Below are 19710 nucleotides of genomic sequence, written 5' to 3'. Positions count from 1 at the left end.
AATTGCTGAGAATAGATTTAAAGCATTCTCACTACAAAAATTGAAGTATGTGAAGTAATACATATGTAAATTAGCTCAATTTAGCTATTCATTATGTATGCACATTTAAAAACCACATGCTCTACACGATAAACATATACTTTTTGTCAGTTAAAAACATTTTGTCCAAAATGAGCCAGATGGGCCTATTTTAAGCATCTGAGTAGACACATGCTTCTTCATTCCTGGCTCTGACTCCAGAAGCAATGACTTCCAAGTATTTCTGGTTTGGGTTCTTGTGATCACTTTTTAGCTTCAGAAAAAAAATATTTTTAATCACTATTTATTCATTTACCAACTTTAGAAAGTAACTATTTGCTACCTATTAATAAAAACTAAGGATTTAGCCATGTACTTGAAATTCCTAACACCTCCCAGTTTTGATCTTATGTTAATTTTAGGGTTTTTGTTTTTTTTTTGGTTGCCTTTATATCTTTAAATAATATGCCTAAACTTCTTGTTCCATCAGTTTTCAAAGGTACTTCTGGACTTCCAAGTATGTGAAATGAGACAATTTTATTGCATCCCCTATCTCCTTTCTTTTACTCTCTACCATCCTCCTTTTTCTTCCAAAATTCAGTCATAAATGGTTAAGCTTACTAACATATTTATTTTATATTTAAGCTAAGTATTCTGTGTTTCCTCCTTAGGATGTGTTTAAATGAAAACCAATACACTGAATGTGAACAAGTAAATATTACTAGTTATAGAGCTGGGATCACATTTCATTTTCTAAATATCACATGACCTTTGCTGCCACTCACCATACATGCATCTTGGAGCTTCTTTTAAAGCCTACTACATAGCTATTAACCTGGGATTTCTGTTCACTGCCTCTTTTGTTTCTCATGTTACACGTTATGACATTGTCTTTCTTATTAGAGTCCATCCTCAAGGAATTTCCCCAGAAAAAGTACGTAGAAGAGAAAGAGCCTTACTTTGCCCTCATCTTGCATTGATAATTTTCCTTCTAAGTTAAAAATCAATTTTCTCTCAGAACTTGAAGGCCATTGCTTCACTGATTTCCATCTTTGAGTACTGTTGGCAAGGAGGCAGTCTATCTGATATTTATTCCTGAATTTTGTGTTTTGTTCTTCAGATCAATGATTTATCATAAAGAGCCATGTTCAATCAGCTGCTCAAAGTTCTCCTCACACAACCCTTCCAACTGTTATCCTTCCTGTCCACCAAAGACAAGAACTACTTCTGGCTTTTACGGTAATCACTTCTTTGCTTTCACTTGCTAAACACACCTCCTTAAGGCCCCATAGTTTATTTTTGTTTGGTTTTTGAAATCTATATATGATTTCTTTTGTTCAACATTGTATTTATGAGTTTCACCCATTATTCTGTATAGTTATAATTCATTCTGTCATTGTTATAATATTCATTTCATGACTATATCACCTAACATTGACAGATATTTTAGTTGCTTTTAGTCTTCAAGTAACTGTAATAAATATTGTCACAAACATTCTTTATTCAGGTCCAGGTTCCCTACGCATGTATTTCTGATAAGTTAATAGCTAAGAGTGGGAATGAATATATTCTATTTTGGTATACATTTCCAAAGTTATTCTATTAATTTCTAGGTCTACCTGCACTTATCAAAAAGTTTACCTGTGGGAGCTGTATGTGAGCTGTTCTATATTCTCACCAATACTTGGTATTATCTACATTTTAATTTTTAACCATCGTGCTGACTGTACAGTGGTATTCATTATATAAATGAGAATACAACTTTAATTTGCATTGCCCTGATGAACAATGACATTAAGCATATTTTTTCTGTTTATCAGTTATTTGAATTTCCTCTTTTATGACAACATATTTTTTATTTGATTGTCTCTGATTATTTTATTGATTAGAGCTCTTTATATATTCAGAATAAGAGACTTTGGTCAGTCTATACTCATCCCTCAGTATCCATGGAAGATTGGACCTAGAACCTTCCACAGATACTCAAGTCCCTTACATAAAATGGTATGGTATTTGCATATATCCTATGTACATCCTTCCATATACTTTATCTCTATATTAATTATAATACCTAACATAATGTATATACTGTATAAATAGTTGTTATACTGTTTTGTTTAGGGAAAAATAACAGGGTAAGAAGTCTGTACGTGTTCAGTACAGATGGAATATTTTTTCAGAATATTTTCAATCTGCAGAACCTAGGGATATGAAAGGTAGACTGTATCTTCTTTTTTTGGAGGGGCAGGTACCAGGGATTGAACTCAGAGGCACTTGACCACTGAGCCACATCCCCAGCCGTATTTTGTATTTTATTTTGAGACAGGGTCTCACTGAGTTGCTTAGAACCTTCCCGTTGCTGAGCCTGGCTTTGAACTTGTGATCCTCCTGCTAAGCCTCCTGAGCCGCTGGGATTACAGGCATGAGCCACCATGCCTGCTCAGACTGTATCTTCTTATGCTTACGCTTGTTTTTCTAGTTTCTTAATTTTAATAAATTAAAAATTTTAATTTTAATAAATTAAAAATTTTAATTTTAATATAAATTTATGAATCTTTTATGATGAATGCTTTTTATGTCTTGTTTAAAGATGTCTTTTACCCCAAAGATCATGAAAAAAATCCTCCTATATTAAATTTAAATAGCTTTAATACTTTTTCTTTCACATTCAGAGCAATTCAACAGAGATTGAATTTTGTATATAATGTGAGGTTGGGGTCAAATTTCACTTTTTTCCATGTAAATATTAATATGCCCATTTACTGAAAAGACTATCCTTTCCCCAATGCTTGGTAAGACCACTACTATAATAAATCATAAGCCCATCTGTGTATTATTCTGTTTCTAGGTTCTTTATGGTATTCCACTGCTCTGTTGTCTCACCTTGTATCCACATCACACCATCAAATCACCACAGTTTCCTAGTTAGTCTTTGTATCTGTAAGAGTCTTTCCCCCTTTTTCTTAAAGGGTATTTTGATCATTCTTGAAACTTTAATTTTACATGTAATTGTTAGAATCATCTTATTAATTTCATTTTTTAAGAAAAGGCTATTTAGATGTAGGTTATAATCAGTCTACAGACAAGTTTGAAAACTGATACCTTAATTTATTCATTATATAATTCATAAACATGATATATTCCACCATTGTTTATTTCTTCTAATATATTTTAGCTTTTGTAGAGGTCTTTCCCATTTTTTTTTATGATTTTTCACCTACAAATGTAATAAGAAAAAATGTTATCCTATTTTAAATGGTATCCTTTTCGAACTTTCATTTTCTTTTTTTTTTTCCTTCTGTTTTTTGTCTTGTTTTTTTAAGATGGGATCTCATTACATTGATTGCCCAGGCTTCTTAAAAGAGCCCTTTAAAAACAGAGTTTACACTGGCTGGTGGAAAGCAGGGAAGTAAGAGATATGCTTCATAGGAAGTACTAGTCATGCCATTGCTGCCTTGAAGATAAAGCGGGGGTCAATTGAGAAGGAAAATACGCAGCCTCTAGGAGCAATGAATGACCTCTGGTTGAAAGAACAGGATTGGGGACCTCAGACCTAGAGTAATAAGGAACTAGAGTCTTTCAACAACTGAAATAAACTTGGAAAAAGACTTTTCCCTAGAGTCTCTATGTAAGAGCCCAGCCCAGGCAACATCTTGGTTTCAGCCTTCAAGTGAGATGCTGAGCCAAGACTACAGGCAAGCTGGCTCAGATTTCTGACCTAAAGAACCATGAGATAATAAATATGGGCTGTTTTAAGTCATTAATCTTGTGGTAATTTATTATTCAGTAACAAAAAATTAATATATTCTCTCTTTTATAGTTTTCCTACTCTTTTTGTCTCTCCAGGCTTTATTCTAGAAAATTTTTGCTGATATATCTTCTAGGTAACTAATTCTTCCTTCAGTTATATCTAATATGTTGTTAAATTTACTCATTAAATTCTTAATTCAGTTATTATAGTTCTAAGTTCTAGAATTTCCATTTAGTTCTCTTTTTAAAGTCCTCATTTAAAAAAAAGTCCTAATTTCTATACCTAAAATTTTAATCTTGCCTTTTATTACCTTGAACATACATATCATCATAATTACTTTAAAATGTGACTATAATAATACCAATACCTCTTGTGAATCTGTTTCTGTTGGATCTTGTCTTATTGCCTTGTATGTTTAGTTATTTTTTATTGTGTGCTAGATCTTGCTTTGTAAAAACTGTTACCTAGAAATATTGACACCTAGCACAATGCTAACTTCCTCCAGAAAGAATTTATATTTACTTCTGCTAAGCATATGGGGACACTAACAATTTAGGTTCACTTCTGTAGAAGTTCAGCAAATGAGATGTGCCTCCATGGACTTACCTCTCTCTCTGGTTTCTTTACTTCTAGGATGTAACTCTTGGTCCCAATACAAAGCAAAGGAAATTTGCTAGGTTCTGTTAGAAAGCCCTGAACTCTAATCCCTATCTCTTAGCCATAAGACAGTCCAAAGCACTAGTCAAATATTTCATCTGCCCCTTTTAGAATTTAAATGTCCCCAAGGGAAAGACAACCTCAAATGTTGGGCTCCCCACACTGGGCTTCTGTCTTTCTCTGGATCCCAATTTAATAATTCTTCACTAACTTATAAGCTCTCTAGGGACAAATGTTGAGCATGGGGAAAGCGGTGGGAATATTGTGAGCACAACTATTTCACAGACATATTTTTTATTAATATCCCTAATTTTAGCCACTTGTTTCATTTTCTATACTTGTCATCTCTATATTCACAGCCTCTTGGGGATCTATTAAAGAAAGATTGTCTTTCTTATTACAAATGACTAATTTATTTATTCTCACTTCCTCTGCTGTTTTATCTTATCAAGATTCCAACAACTTTAAATATTTCAGAAATTTTTTAAAACCTTAATTCACTGATATTGCCATGGTTCTTTTTTTTTGTGTTTCATTACCATCTTAAACAAGAAATTCCAAACTGTCATTTGAAAGGTGAACATATTAAGACCCATGAAGACAGGTGGGTTGCCCAAGGTCACAGAGCACTAGAGCAGTGAAGATCGGAAGTGGATTTAGAACCTATGCTTTCTAAGTCACAGCTATTTTGTGCCTCATACCAAATGTCTCTTTTATCATGGAAATTTTGTTGTGAATATTTGTTTATAAATACACACACTATACATATATACACATACACACTAATAGAGAAAAATAAAACAATTTAAGAGCAGGCCAATGTTCATTATTATACAAAATTGGAGGAAGAAGGGAGTAAAAGATATACCAATTATTTCACACTATGGTTGTAACTGTTAATGACCTTTGTACTGCCAGACCTAATAATAAACACTTAAAAAAAGCTAAATATTTCATAGAACTTTCAAAATATAAAAAACTTTTCCTATTCTGGTAGAACAATTTAATATTTTAGAAGGAGAAAGAAAAGGTGTATGTTTGTTTTCTGCACTCTTCCAATTAATTAATATTACTATATAACTTAGTTGAAATAAGTATTTTAAAATGATAAACATTTAAAAATTTATTTCCTAATAAATTTTACCAACACCATCTAATGAATAAAACATAGAAACAAATCAACAAAAACTTTAAAAACAATTCAAAACTAGGGGTTGAGGACTAGGGGAATAGATAAATGGTAGAGTGCTTGCCTAGCATGCACAAGGCCCTGAGTTCTTTCCCCAGCACTGTAAAACAAAACAAAACAAATTTAGGCATCAGAATATTTTATTCTTGTTCCAATCCTCCCATTTAATTGTACGCAAGCCAACAATCTGTCCTTTGGTTTATGTGTATACCTGTCCCTATGTCTTTACAATGCTCTAATTTAATAAAGACTAACAAGTTTTATAAACTATACACTCCTGTTACATTTTATTTTTCAAAACTGCAAATGCACAGTCCTCTGTATTAGTTTCCTAATGCTATTGTAATGAATTACCACCAAGTATTGGTTTAAAACAATAGACATTTATTGTCTTATAGTTCTGGAGGTCAGAAGTCCAAAATGGATCTTATGGGACCAAAATAAAGGAGTCAGTAGAACTTTACTTTTTTTCTATCTTTTAGAGGCTTCCAATATTCTTTGCTTCCTGGTTTTACACTATTACAAACTCTGCTTTTGTTATCACATCTCCTTCTTTGACTAAGACCTCTGGTTTCCTTTTTGTAAAGACCCTTTTAATTATATTGTGTCTACCAGAATAACTGAGGCTAATTCTTCAACTTCAAGATCATTAATTTAATCAAATCTGCAGAGTTCCTTCTGTTGTATGAAGTAATATATAGATAGGGTCCAGGGATTAGGATGTGAACATTGGGTGGAGGGCATTACTGACAAAAGAAAGTTTTAGATCATCAATTAACAGTAAACTGACAATATTTTAATAAGCAATATGACAGAATTCATTTCCTGGGATGGAACCTATTGTTTTATTAGCTTATTTGAGCAAAAGCAAGTTTGTTGTTTGTTTGCTTAAACAGTAATATGCCATTACCAGATTATTTCCCCTCTCTTATGTGGTATCTATAGATTGGTACAAGGGAAAAGGGGGACAAAGAAAGCTAAAATCACTTCTAAAGTTTTTATTTTCCCAAATTAGAACATAAGATGAGAAGATACCATAAAACTGAATATTGGTTATACCTATAAAATTAAAACTGTTTTTAAATGTAATAGCTGTCCTATAGAGATAAATATAATTATCTGAGAATTTTCATGTAGGTATTTAATAAATATGTATTTACTCATTATTGCTAAGATCAGTGGTTCAAATTTAACAATAATTCTTATCTCGCTGTAAGCAACAAGGTCCCAAATTACCAACAACTGGGTTTTGGTCCCAGGCCTATCACTAATACCCTGTTAGACAGGAAGAAGTCAATGAGTCTTCCTAGTCCTATACCATTTGTTTAGTGAGGGTTATGGCAGCACTCACAGTGATTAGATAAAATATACTATTCACTTACTACTAAACCTTCAAAACTAAGTAAATGACAAGCCTATAGGGATAAATGAAGCCCATATTTAAAATAACTGTCTGTCTAAAAGCCACAAAGTGAACTCCCTGAAGATCTTTGATATGTCCTGCTTCTATATCCTTCCCTCCCTCCTCTCTCTATTGCCAAATTATCTGTGTCAAACTACCATTTAATTCTCAATAAGAAATAACTATAAATCAAAAGAATGTTTTATTGTTCATAACTTTTTATTAACATCAATTTTTTTCTAATTTGAACAACCCACTGATTTTAAATCTTCTCCTGGCACAAAGAATTTAGGTATGGATTAAGCATCCCTAATGTGACAAGCTCCAAATGATGCTCAAACAATTTTAGATTTTGGAGTGTTTCAGATTCAGATTTTTTTTTTAATTAAGGATGCTAAATTGGTTAAGTCTATACAAATATTCCAAAATCTGGGGAAAAAATCTGAAATCAAAATACTTCTGCTCCCAAGAATTTCAGATAAAGGATACCCACCCCATACCAATAAAGCATGTTGTCAGTAAGAAGTCAACATCAGCGCTATTTTATATATAAACTGGGCATTCCCTCCAAACCCCTCTCCCTCATTAGTTTGTCTTTCAAATTCTGGACTGCAACTCTCTTAGCTCTAAGGGCCTTCAACCACCTAGGCATAAAAGAACAACTGATTTTCCTGATCACATACTCTCTAACAGAGGATCAGTTAAAAATTGGTAAGGAAGTTTCTCTAAGCTCTGCTTCTCTACATGAAAAGATAAACTCCTCTACCACCCAAAGAAATTCTTTTATCTTTAATACCCTTTGCCTACTAGCTATAAACATTACAGTTTCTTTTAGAGACAAAAATAATCTTGTTTTTATTGACCAGAAAGAGGGGGGAAAAAGTTTTGCCCAGAAAAATAAGGGATAAAATGTTTGGGAGGTGCTGATAACTATAGTCTAGAAAACACGTGAAAAACTTTACCTTTAGCTGGCCAGTGATGTCGCAGCAGCTGACTGTCTTACCATGCAAGAGACTAAGGTTCAGGGTCAGACTAACGGTTCTGACGTCCTGGGCTGGACACATAGTTGAAGAGAGACACCAAGGAAGAGACGGCCAGCCCAACCCCTCACACAGCATCCCTTCCTGGTTAATCCATGGTGTGATAATGACACTGACTGGCCTCATCCTGCCAATGAATGGCAAGGCACTGCAATGATGGCGCCTAGAAATGAATAGGAGTGATTGGGAATAAAAGGGGGAGGGGGGGGGAAAAGGTGGCCATGATGAAGAAATGAATAAAACTCCAAATTTCTGTTACACTGTCATACCTATTACTCTGATATCATAATGACAAGGAAAATGAAAAACAAAACAAAACCAAAAGAAAAAAAAAGAAATAAACAAACGAAGCAAAAGAAAAATTGCTACCTATTAATGCAGCATTCTAAGAATTTGGGTTTGTTCCTACAACCTGACTACATAATAACTTACTGCAAGAAGTTGAGTCAATTTAGCTCATAAACCTATAACAGAGTATTTCTTTTATCATTTAGTGTTTCTAAATTCTGATGATTTATTTTTACTTTTTATTAGAGCAAAAACTCAATCGACACTATTAAAACAGATCAGACTTACCAAACAATTCCTTGGGCTCCAGAGCCAATTGGTTTCAACTGCTGATAACGTTTTAGGACAGTGAAAGTTGAGTCTGCCACTTGCACACTGTAAAACTGACTATCACATTTACTGTCACTCATGATGTAGTGTCATACAATATTCTGAAGAGCTGGTACTGTTGTCAAATTCCTTAAAAGAGAAACAGAATGAATATGCATTCTTACTGAATTATACTTACACAGCTCACTTAATAGTATTTCAAATATACTGGGATATAAGACAATGTGGCTGTTAAGTTGATAAAATGAGTTGACCAAGTTTTAAACCTAAGGAAGACACAAAAATGCAGATATAAATGCATAGACATTTCAGTGGAACAAGATCATTATGAAAGGAATTTTGAGGCCCAATGGGACAAAATCTTAAGGGTCTGCTTTAAAAAATAACCACTTTTGAGAAGATTTATGTATTATCACCAGCAATGGTAAAACTACTACACTACTAAATGCTTCTCATCAGTTTGCTTTTTGTGAGACAAGTTTATGCTTAGCAGTCTCAACCACAAATGAGGGCATTATTTCAAAATGATAGCTTCTAGAATTCCTAAGGAAAAGCAAATGGCCCAGTCTTCCACTACAGATCCAACACAAAGTGATAAACCGGAAAGCAAGATTCATGTTAAATGATGGGTTGTTGGAGGCCTAGTAACATGGGTAATCATGGATGAGCCTCTGTTTTATGATGCTGGCCTGCAACCCCTGTACCTACAAACTATGCCTTACCCTACAGCAGAAAATATCAACACTACAAAGTTTATTCACATATGTATGAATATAAATTGGCAACTGCAGAAAGTAGATTTTTTGTGCTTTAGGCAGTGATGAGATTTCTACTCTGTAGGAATCTAGCTGATTTTATACAGAAAACAAGCAAACATTTACTTGGTTTCCTAGTTCTTGTCTGATGACACTTACTAAAAAGTTAGTAAGTTATTTGTCTTTTTAATTAAAAAGCCAGCAATAAAATCATATAGATGGGCTGGGGATGTGGCTCAAGCGGTAGTGTGCTTGCCTGGCACGCGTAGGGCGCTGGGTTCGATCCTCAGCACCACATAAAAATAAAATAAAGATATTGTGTTCATTGAAAACTAAAAAATAAATATTAAAAAAATTCTCTCTCTTTAAAAAAAAATCATATAGATAACCATCCCATATTGCTTAAAAACAGATTTTTTTTCTACAGCTTCATCAAATCCCTGCCTTTTGTTCTATCATTTAACATTTAACATCTACTCAATCAGTTTTTTGAGGAATGATTTGTATTTCAATACAATGATATCTAGGATTGCCATGAAACATAGAAATAAATTGATTAATAACAACCTCAACAAAGATGTGAAGTGAAATCAATAGTTTTTCCAACTGACCATTGCCCCATGTTTTTCCTCATTATTCTTTTTTTTAATACTTATTTTTTTTAGTTGGACACAATATCTTTATTCATTTATTTTTATGAGAATCAAACCCAAGGCCTTGCATGTGCTGGGCGAGCACTCTACCACTGAGCCACAACCCCAGCCCCAATTACTCTGACCAGCCATTCCTGCTAAGAGTCATTAGTACAGCTGGCTAGATGGGCCTCCAGGGGCCATTTGCACTAGATGTTAGACAAACATGATGGCTCACATGGACCCTCCCCTGCCTCTAGCAGGATCATCATTCCAACTTATACTGGAGCAACCTAAAGCTTCATGATCTAGAACAACTGCCAAGGCCACACTTCTGTGTGGAAGGGACTCAGGAACAGTCCCAGGCCAAAAGGTCACCGTACCTCATGCTCCAAGAGGGTAGGCATAGGTCTATCTGCTCACCATGGCATCTCATACTCCAAGGACAGGTCAGGGAGGGCCTGCCAATGGGACACTGAGTGTTCAACAAACCTTCACTGATCTGACCCACATTACGACATTTAATGATTCCCTATAATTCTGTTTCATATTACTGACATCTGAATGAATATCCTTTTCTACAGATTAACAAAAGGCTGAAAGAATTTAACTCAATATTTAGGGGGTGTCTTTGTACATAAAGTGGTAAGTATCACAGAAATACACCATGAGTAGTTTTGAACCAGTCTTGAAGTAGCATATAATTCATTATTGATGGGAGAAGTATGAGGATCAAGTCCATATGTTATCTATATTCTAACACAAGTTACTATGAGGTAATGGCCGTAAGAAAGATGTAAACAAAGGCAAAAAGCAGAAGACATCCTACATAATGGCAGGGCTGCTGAAGACAAGGAAGTTTCATGGAGGAGGCAGAATCCACCTTAGACTGTTTTGGTAGGGGTAGACAGTAGAGGCACAGAACTCAAATTGTCTAAATATGGCAAAATTTTCAGCTTGGCTAGCAAGGTACAAGTGCTAAGGATTAAAGAGACTCAGCAAAAGGACAGATACCCACTGCAGCCTGCTCTGTTGGGGGCAGCCATTCCTTTGTCATATTGTAAATACACCAGTGATACTGGTTATTCACAAAACATTTACCCATGCAAATGAGATCCCATGCCATAACAATGCCTGTCCTCAGTGAACTTATAAAGCATGTGTTGTAAGTACACTCAGAAAGAGACCTAATACAAGAAGGGTCCTAAACCCAGAATGATAGGGAAGATTTTGGAGTGTGGGGAGAAATAGCACCTACAGAGAGAGTGAGATAAGTCATTTGAGATCTAGTTTGCTGTATAATGGGGAAATGATGACAAAGAAAAAATGAGGTCAGATCAACAAAGGTCATATAAGCTTGGTCCTGAGGGGTGTGTCAAAGCACCAGACATGATCAACCTTGCTTTTCAGATAGGTTATATGGGAAGATGAGAAGGGGATGGATTAGAGTAGGTAGGACCAGAGAGAAAAACCAGATAAAAATGACAGGACAGCAGCACATAGGATGAGGAGAAAATGTATGATTTTGAGAAAGTTTACGTTGCTGACCTGGAGATGAGAAAAAATGAGGGTAAAGCATAAAAGACATGCAGAGCTGGTGAGTTCAATTTTGGGAAAGTGTGAAATGCTAAGGCACAAGCAGCACAACTGTGGCACAGGCCACTGATATACGCTAGAATCCATCCTGTCCCTACTGAGCTGCTCAAGTAGAAACAACAGCTGGCAGCTTTCCTGGAAGCCAGGAATGGCCAGATGAACAAATTTGGCCTTTGAGGTGTGAACAGAAGTGATGTGTGCAACTTCCAGATCATGTTTTTTTGTTGTTTGGCTTTTATTTTATTTTGTTTTATAGAAAGCTGCTCACTCTCCAATCTTTTCTGTCACAGACCTACAAGTGGAAGTTACACACGAGATGGAAGAGTTGTATTCCTGAATGACCTTGAACACAGAGCCACCTTCCATTCTGGACCACCTGTTTATGTTGAGGCTGGGACAAATCAATCTCAACATTGTTGAACAACTTTTGAACTCTCTTCTACATTTACTTGCTACTCATATTCTTACTAGTACCTATATTGTACTAGGTTAGTTTCTTTGAATTTGGGGAGAATATCCAATCATACTAGGATCTATAATTATTAATATGATTTCATCTCAAGATTTAAAATAATTCGAAAATTAAAGTGCCCTTCACTTTCAATAAGTGCCCTTATTAAGCAAAAAAAAAAAAAAAAAAAAAAAAAAAAGTCACGTAAGAGAGAAATTGTCAAAGCTCCTTTCTCTGTCACTTTTGGGCTTCATGAGAGCAAGAGAAAGAAACTCAAGACAACCTGAGAAAGGCACACAATTTAGCTATTAATGAATCTATACTGTTGAGATTGTACTTCAATGAACTGAAAGTATCAACTGGGGCTCAGAAAAAGTTTTACAAGTTGGGAAGTACAAGAATTCTTCCTGCAACTACATTAGTATCACACTAAAATCTATATGCACTACCTCTACTTCCCACACCAGTGGGTCCTGGTTCTTCACCTGGGTTCCCATGCTGTGTTGCTATGGCCACTATCATCAGTCCAACAAGGTCCTGCATCCATACTACTTCTGTATTTGGTAGCACCCACCAGCCTGGATTATAACAACTTTTGTAGATCTGCTTCTTCCCCTAGGCTGTGAGCTCCTCAATGGTAGGGAAGAAGGGGCTGGTGGTATAGTACAGCAGTAAGGTACTTGCCTATCAAGTACAAGACCCTGGATTCTATCCCCAGTACCACCCCCATCAAAAAAAAAAAAAAAAAAAAAAAGAGCAGGAGGGAAAGGAGTAAACAAGGGTATAGAGATAAAAGTAAAAGAAGGCTTCATGGAGGAGGCAAGACCTGACCTGTTCAAAGTATCAACCAGGACATGAGAATGTGGATACTTTCAATACATGCTATTGAGAGCTATAAATTGGTAAATACTTTTTTTTTTGAGGGAAAACAAGTATCATAACTACAATTCTATAATGTAGCTAACAAATATATGTGTAAGAGTATTCAAAGATATATGTGCACGATGTTTGTAGCATTTCTTGTGATAGGCAAAAAAACTACGAATACCTTAATGTACACAGAGGATTGAATTATTAATATTACAGCTTAAAGTGCTATTAAAGCCATTAAATAGAAGCAGGACTTAATATGTATTGATATGGAAAGATGTCTAAGATATAGAAAAGAAATAAAGCGAATTGAAGAGTATACATAGCAAATGCCAATCTATGTACACGTACACACCTACACACCTACACACACAGACACACGATGTAAACAAGTACAGAGAAACTGTAAGAAATGAGAAAATTTCCCTTTCTGGTCTTTTTTATTTTTGGAATCATGCACATATTTCACATTTTAAAAACCTGATTAAAGAAGAAATTTTAAAAGAAAATCTAAAAAATGATCCTTCTGATACCCAAGGGTTTAAGGCAGATGAAGCTAGAAAAGGGAGAGTGGGCCAGGCTCTAAGGGACACATTGATAAGTGCTCTAACAACATATGAGGGTAATACTACTCCTACTGTATAAATGAGGAAACTGGGGTTTGGAGACAGGAAGAGAGTAATTCCCAGTACAATCCAGATTTGAACTGGTGTGTGTTTGACCACATATTCATTTTCTTCCCAACATACTACTCTAATATTTCTGATTTTATTTACAAAGTAGTCATGTGTCCAAGGGCTAGTCAGGACTAGGCCAGAAAAATTACAGTCCTTCTCATGTTATCATATTGCTTTCCCTACACCAAAACATTTTTTCTTTTACTGATAAAGATGACTCAGTGATCCACACTCAAACCTTTTAATCACACTACAGCTTCAGAACACTCAAGACATGCACCATATAAATGAATCGACCTGCTACGGTTAACAGATTCTCATAATCATCCTCTTTGTTTCAATACTTCCTCCTGAATTTTTCATTATCAAACTGTTTTTTGGTGTCCTATTTTAATTCTTACGAAAAAAAATAGCTTTGTAAAATAAACTTCTTTCTTCTTAGTGCTAAGGATCAAACTCAGGGCTTCACATGTGCTAACCAAGTACTGTACCACTGAACTACACTCCCAGCCCAAACTCACTTTGATAATCAATAACCTTATAGCTTTGCAGAGCCATCCTCTGAACATCAGTTCTTAAGTGACAATATATACTACAATGTAGAATAACAACTAGTATTTGGTTATCACTTCACTAAACTATTGGATCCTAAGAATACAGGAGGCTTCTACCATCCCTGCTTTCAGGCACCTGGGCCCATCCATTCTCCTCCTCTTCAGCCTCCACTCGCAGCTGTGGGGTAGGCCTTCTTATTACTCTCTGAATCCAGAAATATCAGAAGCACTATGTAAGCCTCCATTTGGGCTACTTTCAAACCACTGCACACAAGACATTTTGGAGAGATCTGTCCACCTGAGAACCTGTACATAAATACTCATGTACTATTTGTAACAGATTCAAAGTGAAATAATCCAATTGTCCTTCAACTGGTGAATGGTTAAATGATTGTGTATCTGTATCACGGAATACTCCTCAGCAGGGAAAAGAACCAAACTACTAACATAATTCAGGTGAACCTCAAAGACATTATACAGTTGGCCCTCCATAACCTCTACATCTGAGGATTAAACCAACCATGGATTTAGAAAGGATTTCAGATGATTCATGGGTACTAAGATACAATTAAAAAGGGGGAAAAAGTTCTGGTGTGCTATTGTTATATATAGCAGGGTGACTATAGATAACAATAATGTGCTACACATTTCAAAAAGCTGAAAAGATTTTGAAATTTTTTACTATAAAGAATGATAAATGTTTGAAGTGATAGAATGTCTGACCTGATTTAAATATTATATGATATATAAATGTATCAAAACATTACATGGTACCCCTACTAATATGCACAATTTTATGTTTAATATATCAGTTCAAATAATTTTAAATTTAAAAAGAAGACATCTCGGGAAAACTGCATCTATACTGAGCATGTAAAGTACTGACATTTTCTTCTTGTCATTATTCCCTAAATTACACAACAACTATTCATACAGTATTGACATTGTATTAGGTAATATAAATCATTTAGAGATGACTTAAAGTATATGAGAGAGTTTGCATAGGTTATATGCAAATACTATACCATTTTATAAGGGTCTTGAGCATCCATGGATTTTGGTATCCATAGGAGAGAACTAGAACCAATTCCCCAAGGGTACTAAGGACTTAGTTAAAAAAAAATTGCAAAAGGTCACATTCTATATAATTTCATATATATTCTTGAAATTACAAAATTATAGAGATGTAGAAAATATGACTGTCAGGGTTTTAGATGGTGGGGGCAAGGTAGGTAATAAGGGGTAGCACAAAGAGATCTTTGCGATGATAAAATAGTTCTATATCTTTATTGTGGCAGTGGTAGTAGTTCTACAAATCTCCATATGTGATAAAATAATATCGAACTGTACATATACACCATACTAATGCCAATTTCCTTGTTCCTTGATAACGTACTATTGTTATGTAAATATACAATCACTGGAGAAGACTGGGTGACAGGTACGCGGGTCTTTGCAACTTCTTATGGGTCTACAATTATTGCACAATAAGGAATTTATAAAAGTGACAAGTGATCTTACACTTGTCCTTGAGCGCTGATTTCTAGAAAATATGCAGTAATCACAGCATTTCCTGTTTGAATTTCTTTAATAGTAACTTTTGAGAGTAAGATTCAAAACCTTAGTAGGAGATAGAAAGCATTCTGATCCACTTTTGGGCAAACTAACTAGGATAAGCATACACACTTATTGCACACCTGCAGGCCTATGCCCCAACAACTTCATCTGCTTGAAATGACTTCCCTCCTGCTTCTGTTCTTCTCCTTCAAAATCTAGTTAGAGCATCTTCCTCTTCCTCAGCTTTCCTCTACAGCCTTTCCTTTCAAACTGTGCTGGGCCTGCCCCCATTTTTGCCATCACAACTTGTCTTTATTTAAAAATATTTTACCTTGTAAATCTACCTCCAGCTCTACTCTGAGCTTTTTAATGGTAGAAAATATGTCTGACTTACTTCTCAATCTCCTACTAATTACATAGTGGGTGCCCAGTTAATGTTTATTAAGGTGAAACCAATTGGGAGAATAAATATGGTAGAGTAGTGTGGAGCAGTGGTTAGGATCTGGAGTCTGGAGTCAGACTCCCAGTGGGTCAGCCACTTAGCTGGGTGACCTGGGGCAAATGACAGTAGTCATCTGCAAAACAGAGATGAACACCGAATCTTGGGGTGCTTCTAGATGGGAAAGTGCAGGCCACCCAAGATGGTGACATTGACAAGTACACCCTGAATCTTAATGAACCAACTACTAATTTTCAGGAAATACAGAGAAAAGCATTAAGTTACACTGCAGAGATGTAGTCAGTAAAACCCCAACTGTGGAAATGATACAGAAAAACCCATGTACATCAACAAGTAAACTCCAAGGGAAACTAAAAAGAAAATAGAGGGGGAAATCTATATGTTAAAAAAAAGTAAAGACATATCAACCAATCACAGCATATGGATCTTACCTGGATCTGCCTTCAAATGATTAAACTATAGAATTCATGATTCAATCAAAAATTTGAATACTAACTGGTTATTTGATTATATGAATGAATTACTGCATGTTCAAGTTTAAAAGGTCCTTATCTTTTGGAGACATATACTGAAAAATTCACGGATGAAGTTAGGCAATATTTAGGATTTGCTTGAAAATAATGAGTGGAATAAATATGTAAGTGAATAAGGTTTGAAATGAAACAAGATTAATGTTTTATCTTGTACATCATGAAAACAATTAGCTTAATATTAATCACTCTGTATAACATTTTACTTGGAAAATTTTATTTTAAATAGACAAATTCAAGTGTATTTTCAAACCTTTATTTAGGGGAGCAAATAAACACATTTTAATCTGTTAACAAATTATTATAAAGTACTGCCCACCTCAGATTTAAATTCTCTGAGAAAAATCAAAGCTTTCCAGAGACTATGCCAAAAAAGGATTATTTCTAACCTCACAGGATTCTTCTGGAAGAGGAAAAAAAGGTTAAAAGGAGGAAAACATTTAAATAGACTGGACTTTATTTTTCCAGAACAAATTAAAAGCCAAACAAAAATATTCAGAGGAGCTAAGGACCCAGGAAAGAATGTTGAACTGGGGGAAGATCTGGGTTCAAATTCCACTTACCAGCCACTTGCTATGAAGCAGACTGCAAAATGCTGTGAGCCTCCACTTCCTCATCTGTAAAAATGAGTTTCACAGCCGCTACTCACAGGGTTCCAGTAACAATCAAATGAGTACCTAAGCTGGTACCTGGGCAAACAGGGCCTAGTTCCCCTGGCCTTAGGCTACTTTTCCAGATCTTCACAGCTCCTCCCTCCCACACAATCTGTCCTGGAGGTTGAAAATCTTGCAACTAAGGTTGAATGAGGTCTGCATTTAGCTTGGCTCACAGAATTTTTATGAAAATTTTTAATTATATATTGCCAACATTTAAAACCCAGGAAAGTACATAAACAAATTTGGAGTTCTGACTTGTAAAAAATTGCTACAAGAAAATTGCTAGTTCTCCAGGATCCCCACTACTCCAAGATCTTACACTTGTCCCTGAGGGCTGATTCTTAGCTCCACAGAGGACTAAAGTCCTTCCTTCCTTTTGCCCTTTCACACTTCTGTGCCTCTCCCTGTCTAGAAAAATTCTGGTCACCATTAAAGGCCCACCAGCAACACCTGTCACCTCCTCCACATTTCCATGGCACAGAAACTCCTCTACAGCAGGCATAATACCCTGTCCTGGAAACAGTCTTCTCTCTGGGTTCCTGGGCCCTCTGGGGGAAGGGACCCTGTTGCTATCTCCTTTGTGTCCCTAGGGCCTAGCAAAAACCATGACCTAGATAATGCAGAATTCAGTAGATGTCTCTCCAATGTGTAGAAAGAAACCAGAGCTGAACTCTTACAAAAATGTAAGATTTATATCACAGCTTGTTCTGACAGCCACCAAATAAAGGGGTCAAGGATATTAAAACATTTCACAAATGAGAACAAGTTTCCATCTGCTTACAAGTTTCAACATAGAAGTCACTAAATGTACAGATAAAGCAGAAACAACAGGCAGGCAGGGACATTCCTTACATCATTCATTGAACTGATACTACTAAATACTTACTGTGTGTTTCCTAAGCACTGCATAAATCAGGCAACTACCTGTTTTCATAAAGCTACAGAAAATAAACAGCCAAATAAACAAAGAAGTGTCAAACCAGAGTTAAGTGCCAGAAACAAAATGAAATAAAGTAATGGAATAGAATGACTAAGGGAAGAAAGAGAATGGTCAAGGCAGGCCTTACCAAAAATGAGACATCTGACCAGAGGAAGGAGCAGTAAGAGCCATCTGTGTAAAAATGCCAGGGACAACTCCAAAACAAGGGAACGAGCAGGTGCAAAGGTCCTGAGGTAAATGGATTTGGCATGTTCAAGGCAGGTGAGATGGGTGAGCTAGAAGACCAGAGTTCTGGTGTTGTGGGTGGTGGGGGGGGAAGTGGTAGAGGAGGTGGGCAGGGCTCACTTTGGCTTTGCTGGGAACTGTGCAATGACAAGGCATTGGAGGTGTGCAGGAAGTGGGATTGGGGGAGGCCTCTGGGCTGACTGGGAGAAGGTTCCTACCACACTCACAACCCCAAGGGGCAATACTCCGCCCAGTTTTCTACAAATGTGCACCGACTCCTGCCCCAGACGCTTTCATACAGTCATACAGACCGACAACTGTGCCCCCCAAAGTAGACACTGCCCCCACTCTCCTGAGGGCAAAACCGAGGACAGCGAGTGTTAGTCCCTTAGCCAAGGTCGCAGGCACCAGTCTCGGAGCTCCTAACATCCGGCATGGGTGCGCAGCTGTGTGCCCCACAACCCGGAGGGCTGGTGCCCACAGAAACCCCTCGGGCAGGTCTGCTGGGGTCAGGCCGGAAAGCGGACCCAAAGCCCCGGACTGCTGACAGCCGGACGGGAGGGGGCGACTGCGGCATCCCGGAGGACAGGGGCGGCGGCTGTGGCCGACAGCGCCCGGCAGACCCCTGCCCACCCCTGCCCGGCGGTCCCGCGCCCACCCCGCAGACCTGGGCCGCGCGGTTTTCCCGCCGCCCCTCCCCAGAGGGGCCCGGCCCATGCAGCCCCCGCCAGGCCTAGACCGCCCGCCAGGCTCACCTCGCCTCCCCGCCGCCGCCAGGGAGAGAGGGCAAGCCCGCAGACTGTCGGCGCAGCACACTAGCCGCTCCCGGCTCTGCTGCCCGGGGCTCGGCCCGCCGCCCCGCCCGCTCTGCTCCGCCCCGTCGCCGCCGCAGTGGCTGTGAGGGGCGCCGGGGCGCTTCGACCCTTCCGGTCCGGCTCCCTTCTCCTCCGCTGCTGCCGCCGCGGCCGCGGCGCTCTGCCTGAACGACCCTCGGGCCCACCAATCAGCACGCGGAGTGTCGGACAGGCTCGGCCAATCGTGCCAAGGGGGCGGGTTGCTGTCGGAGATAAGGGAGGGACCAGGAGCTGTGTAGGCCCCCCCCCCCCCCCCCCCCCCGCGCAGGCCTGGTCCC

The 19710-nt window shown here is 37.4% G+C and overlaps 1 protein-coding gene across 5 annotated transcripts in view; it reads right to left on the bottom strand.

Moving 5' to 3' along the window:
- Positions 1 to 19564, bottom strand: part of Mapk9 (mitogen-activated protein kinase 9) — a 54254-nt gene extending 34690 nt beyond the window's left edge. The window contains exons 1-2 of one of the 5 annotated variants that reach the window (XM_048784601.1): positions 19334 to 19564; positions 8634 to 8804 (exon numbers count right to left, since the gene is read on the bottom strand). In XM_048784601.1, coding sequence (XP_048640558.1) covers positions 8634 to 8755 — 122 coding nt within the window. In that variant the 5' untranslated portion in view covers positions 8756 to 8804; positions 19334 to 19564. Of the gene's footprint in view, positions 1 to 7979; positions 8221 to 8633; positions 8805 to 19333 lie in introns of those variants that run through there. The other 4 variants (XM_048784599.1, XM_015506418.2, XM_015506417.2 and 1 more) reach the window with 4 other exon arrangements.
- Positions 19565 to 19710: the final 146 nt, after the last annotated feature.

The sequence above is a fragment of the Marmota marmota genome, unplaced genomic scaffold, assembly GCF_001458135.2.
Source record: "Marmota marmota marmota unplaced genomic scaffold, marMar, whole genome shotgun sequence".
In the NCBI taxonomy this organism is placed as follows: Eukaryota; Metazoa; Chordata; class Mammalia; order Rodentia; family Sciuridae; genus Marmota; species Marmota marmota.
This window is presented reverse-complemented; position numbering and strand designations above follow the sequence as displayed.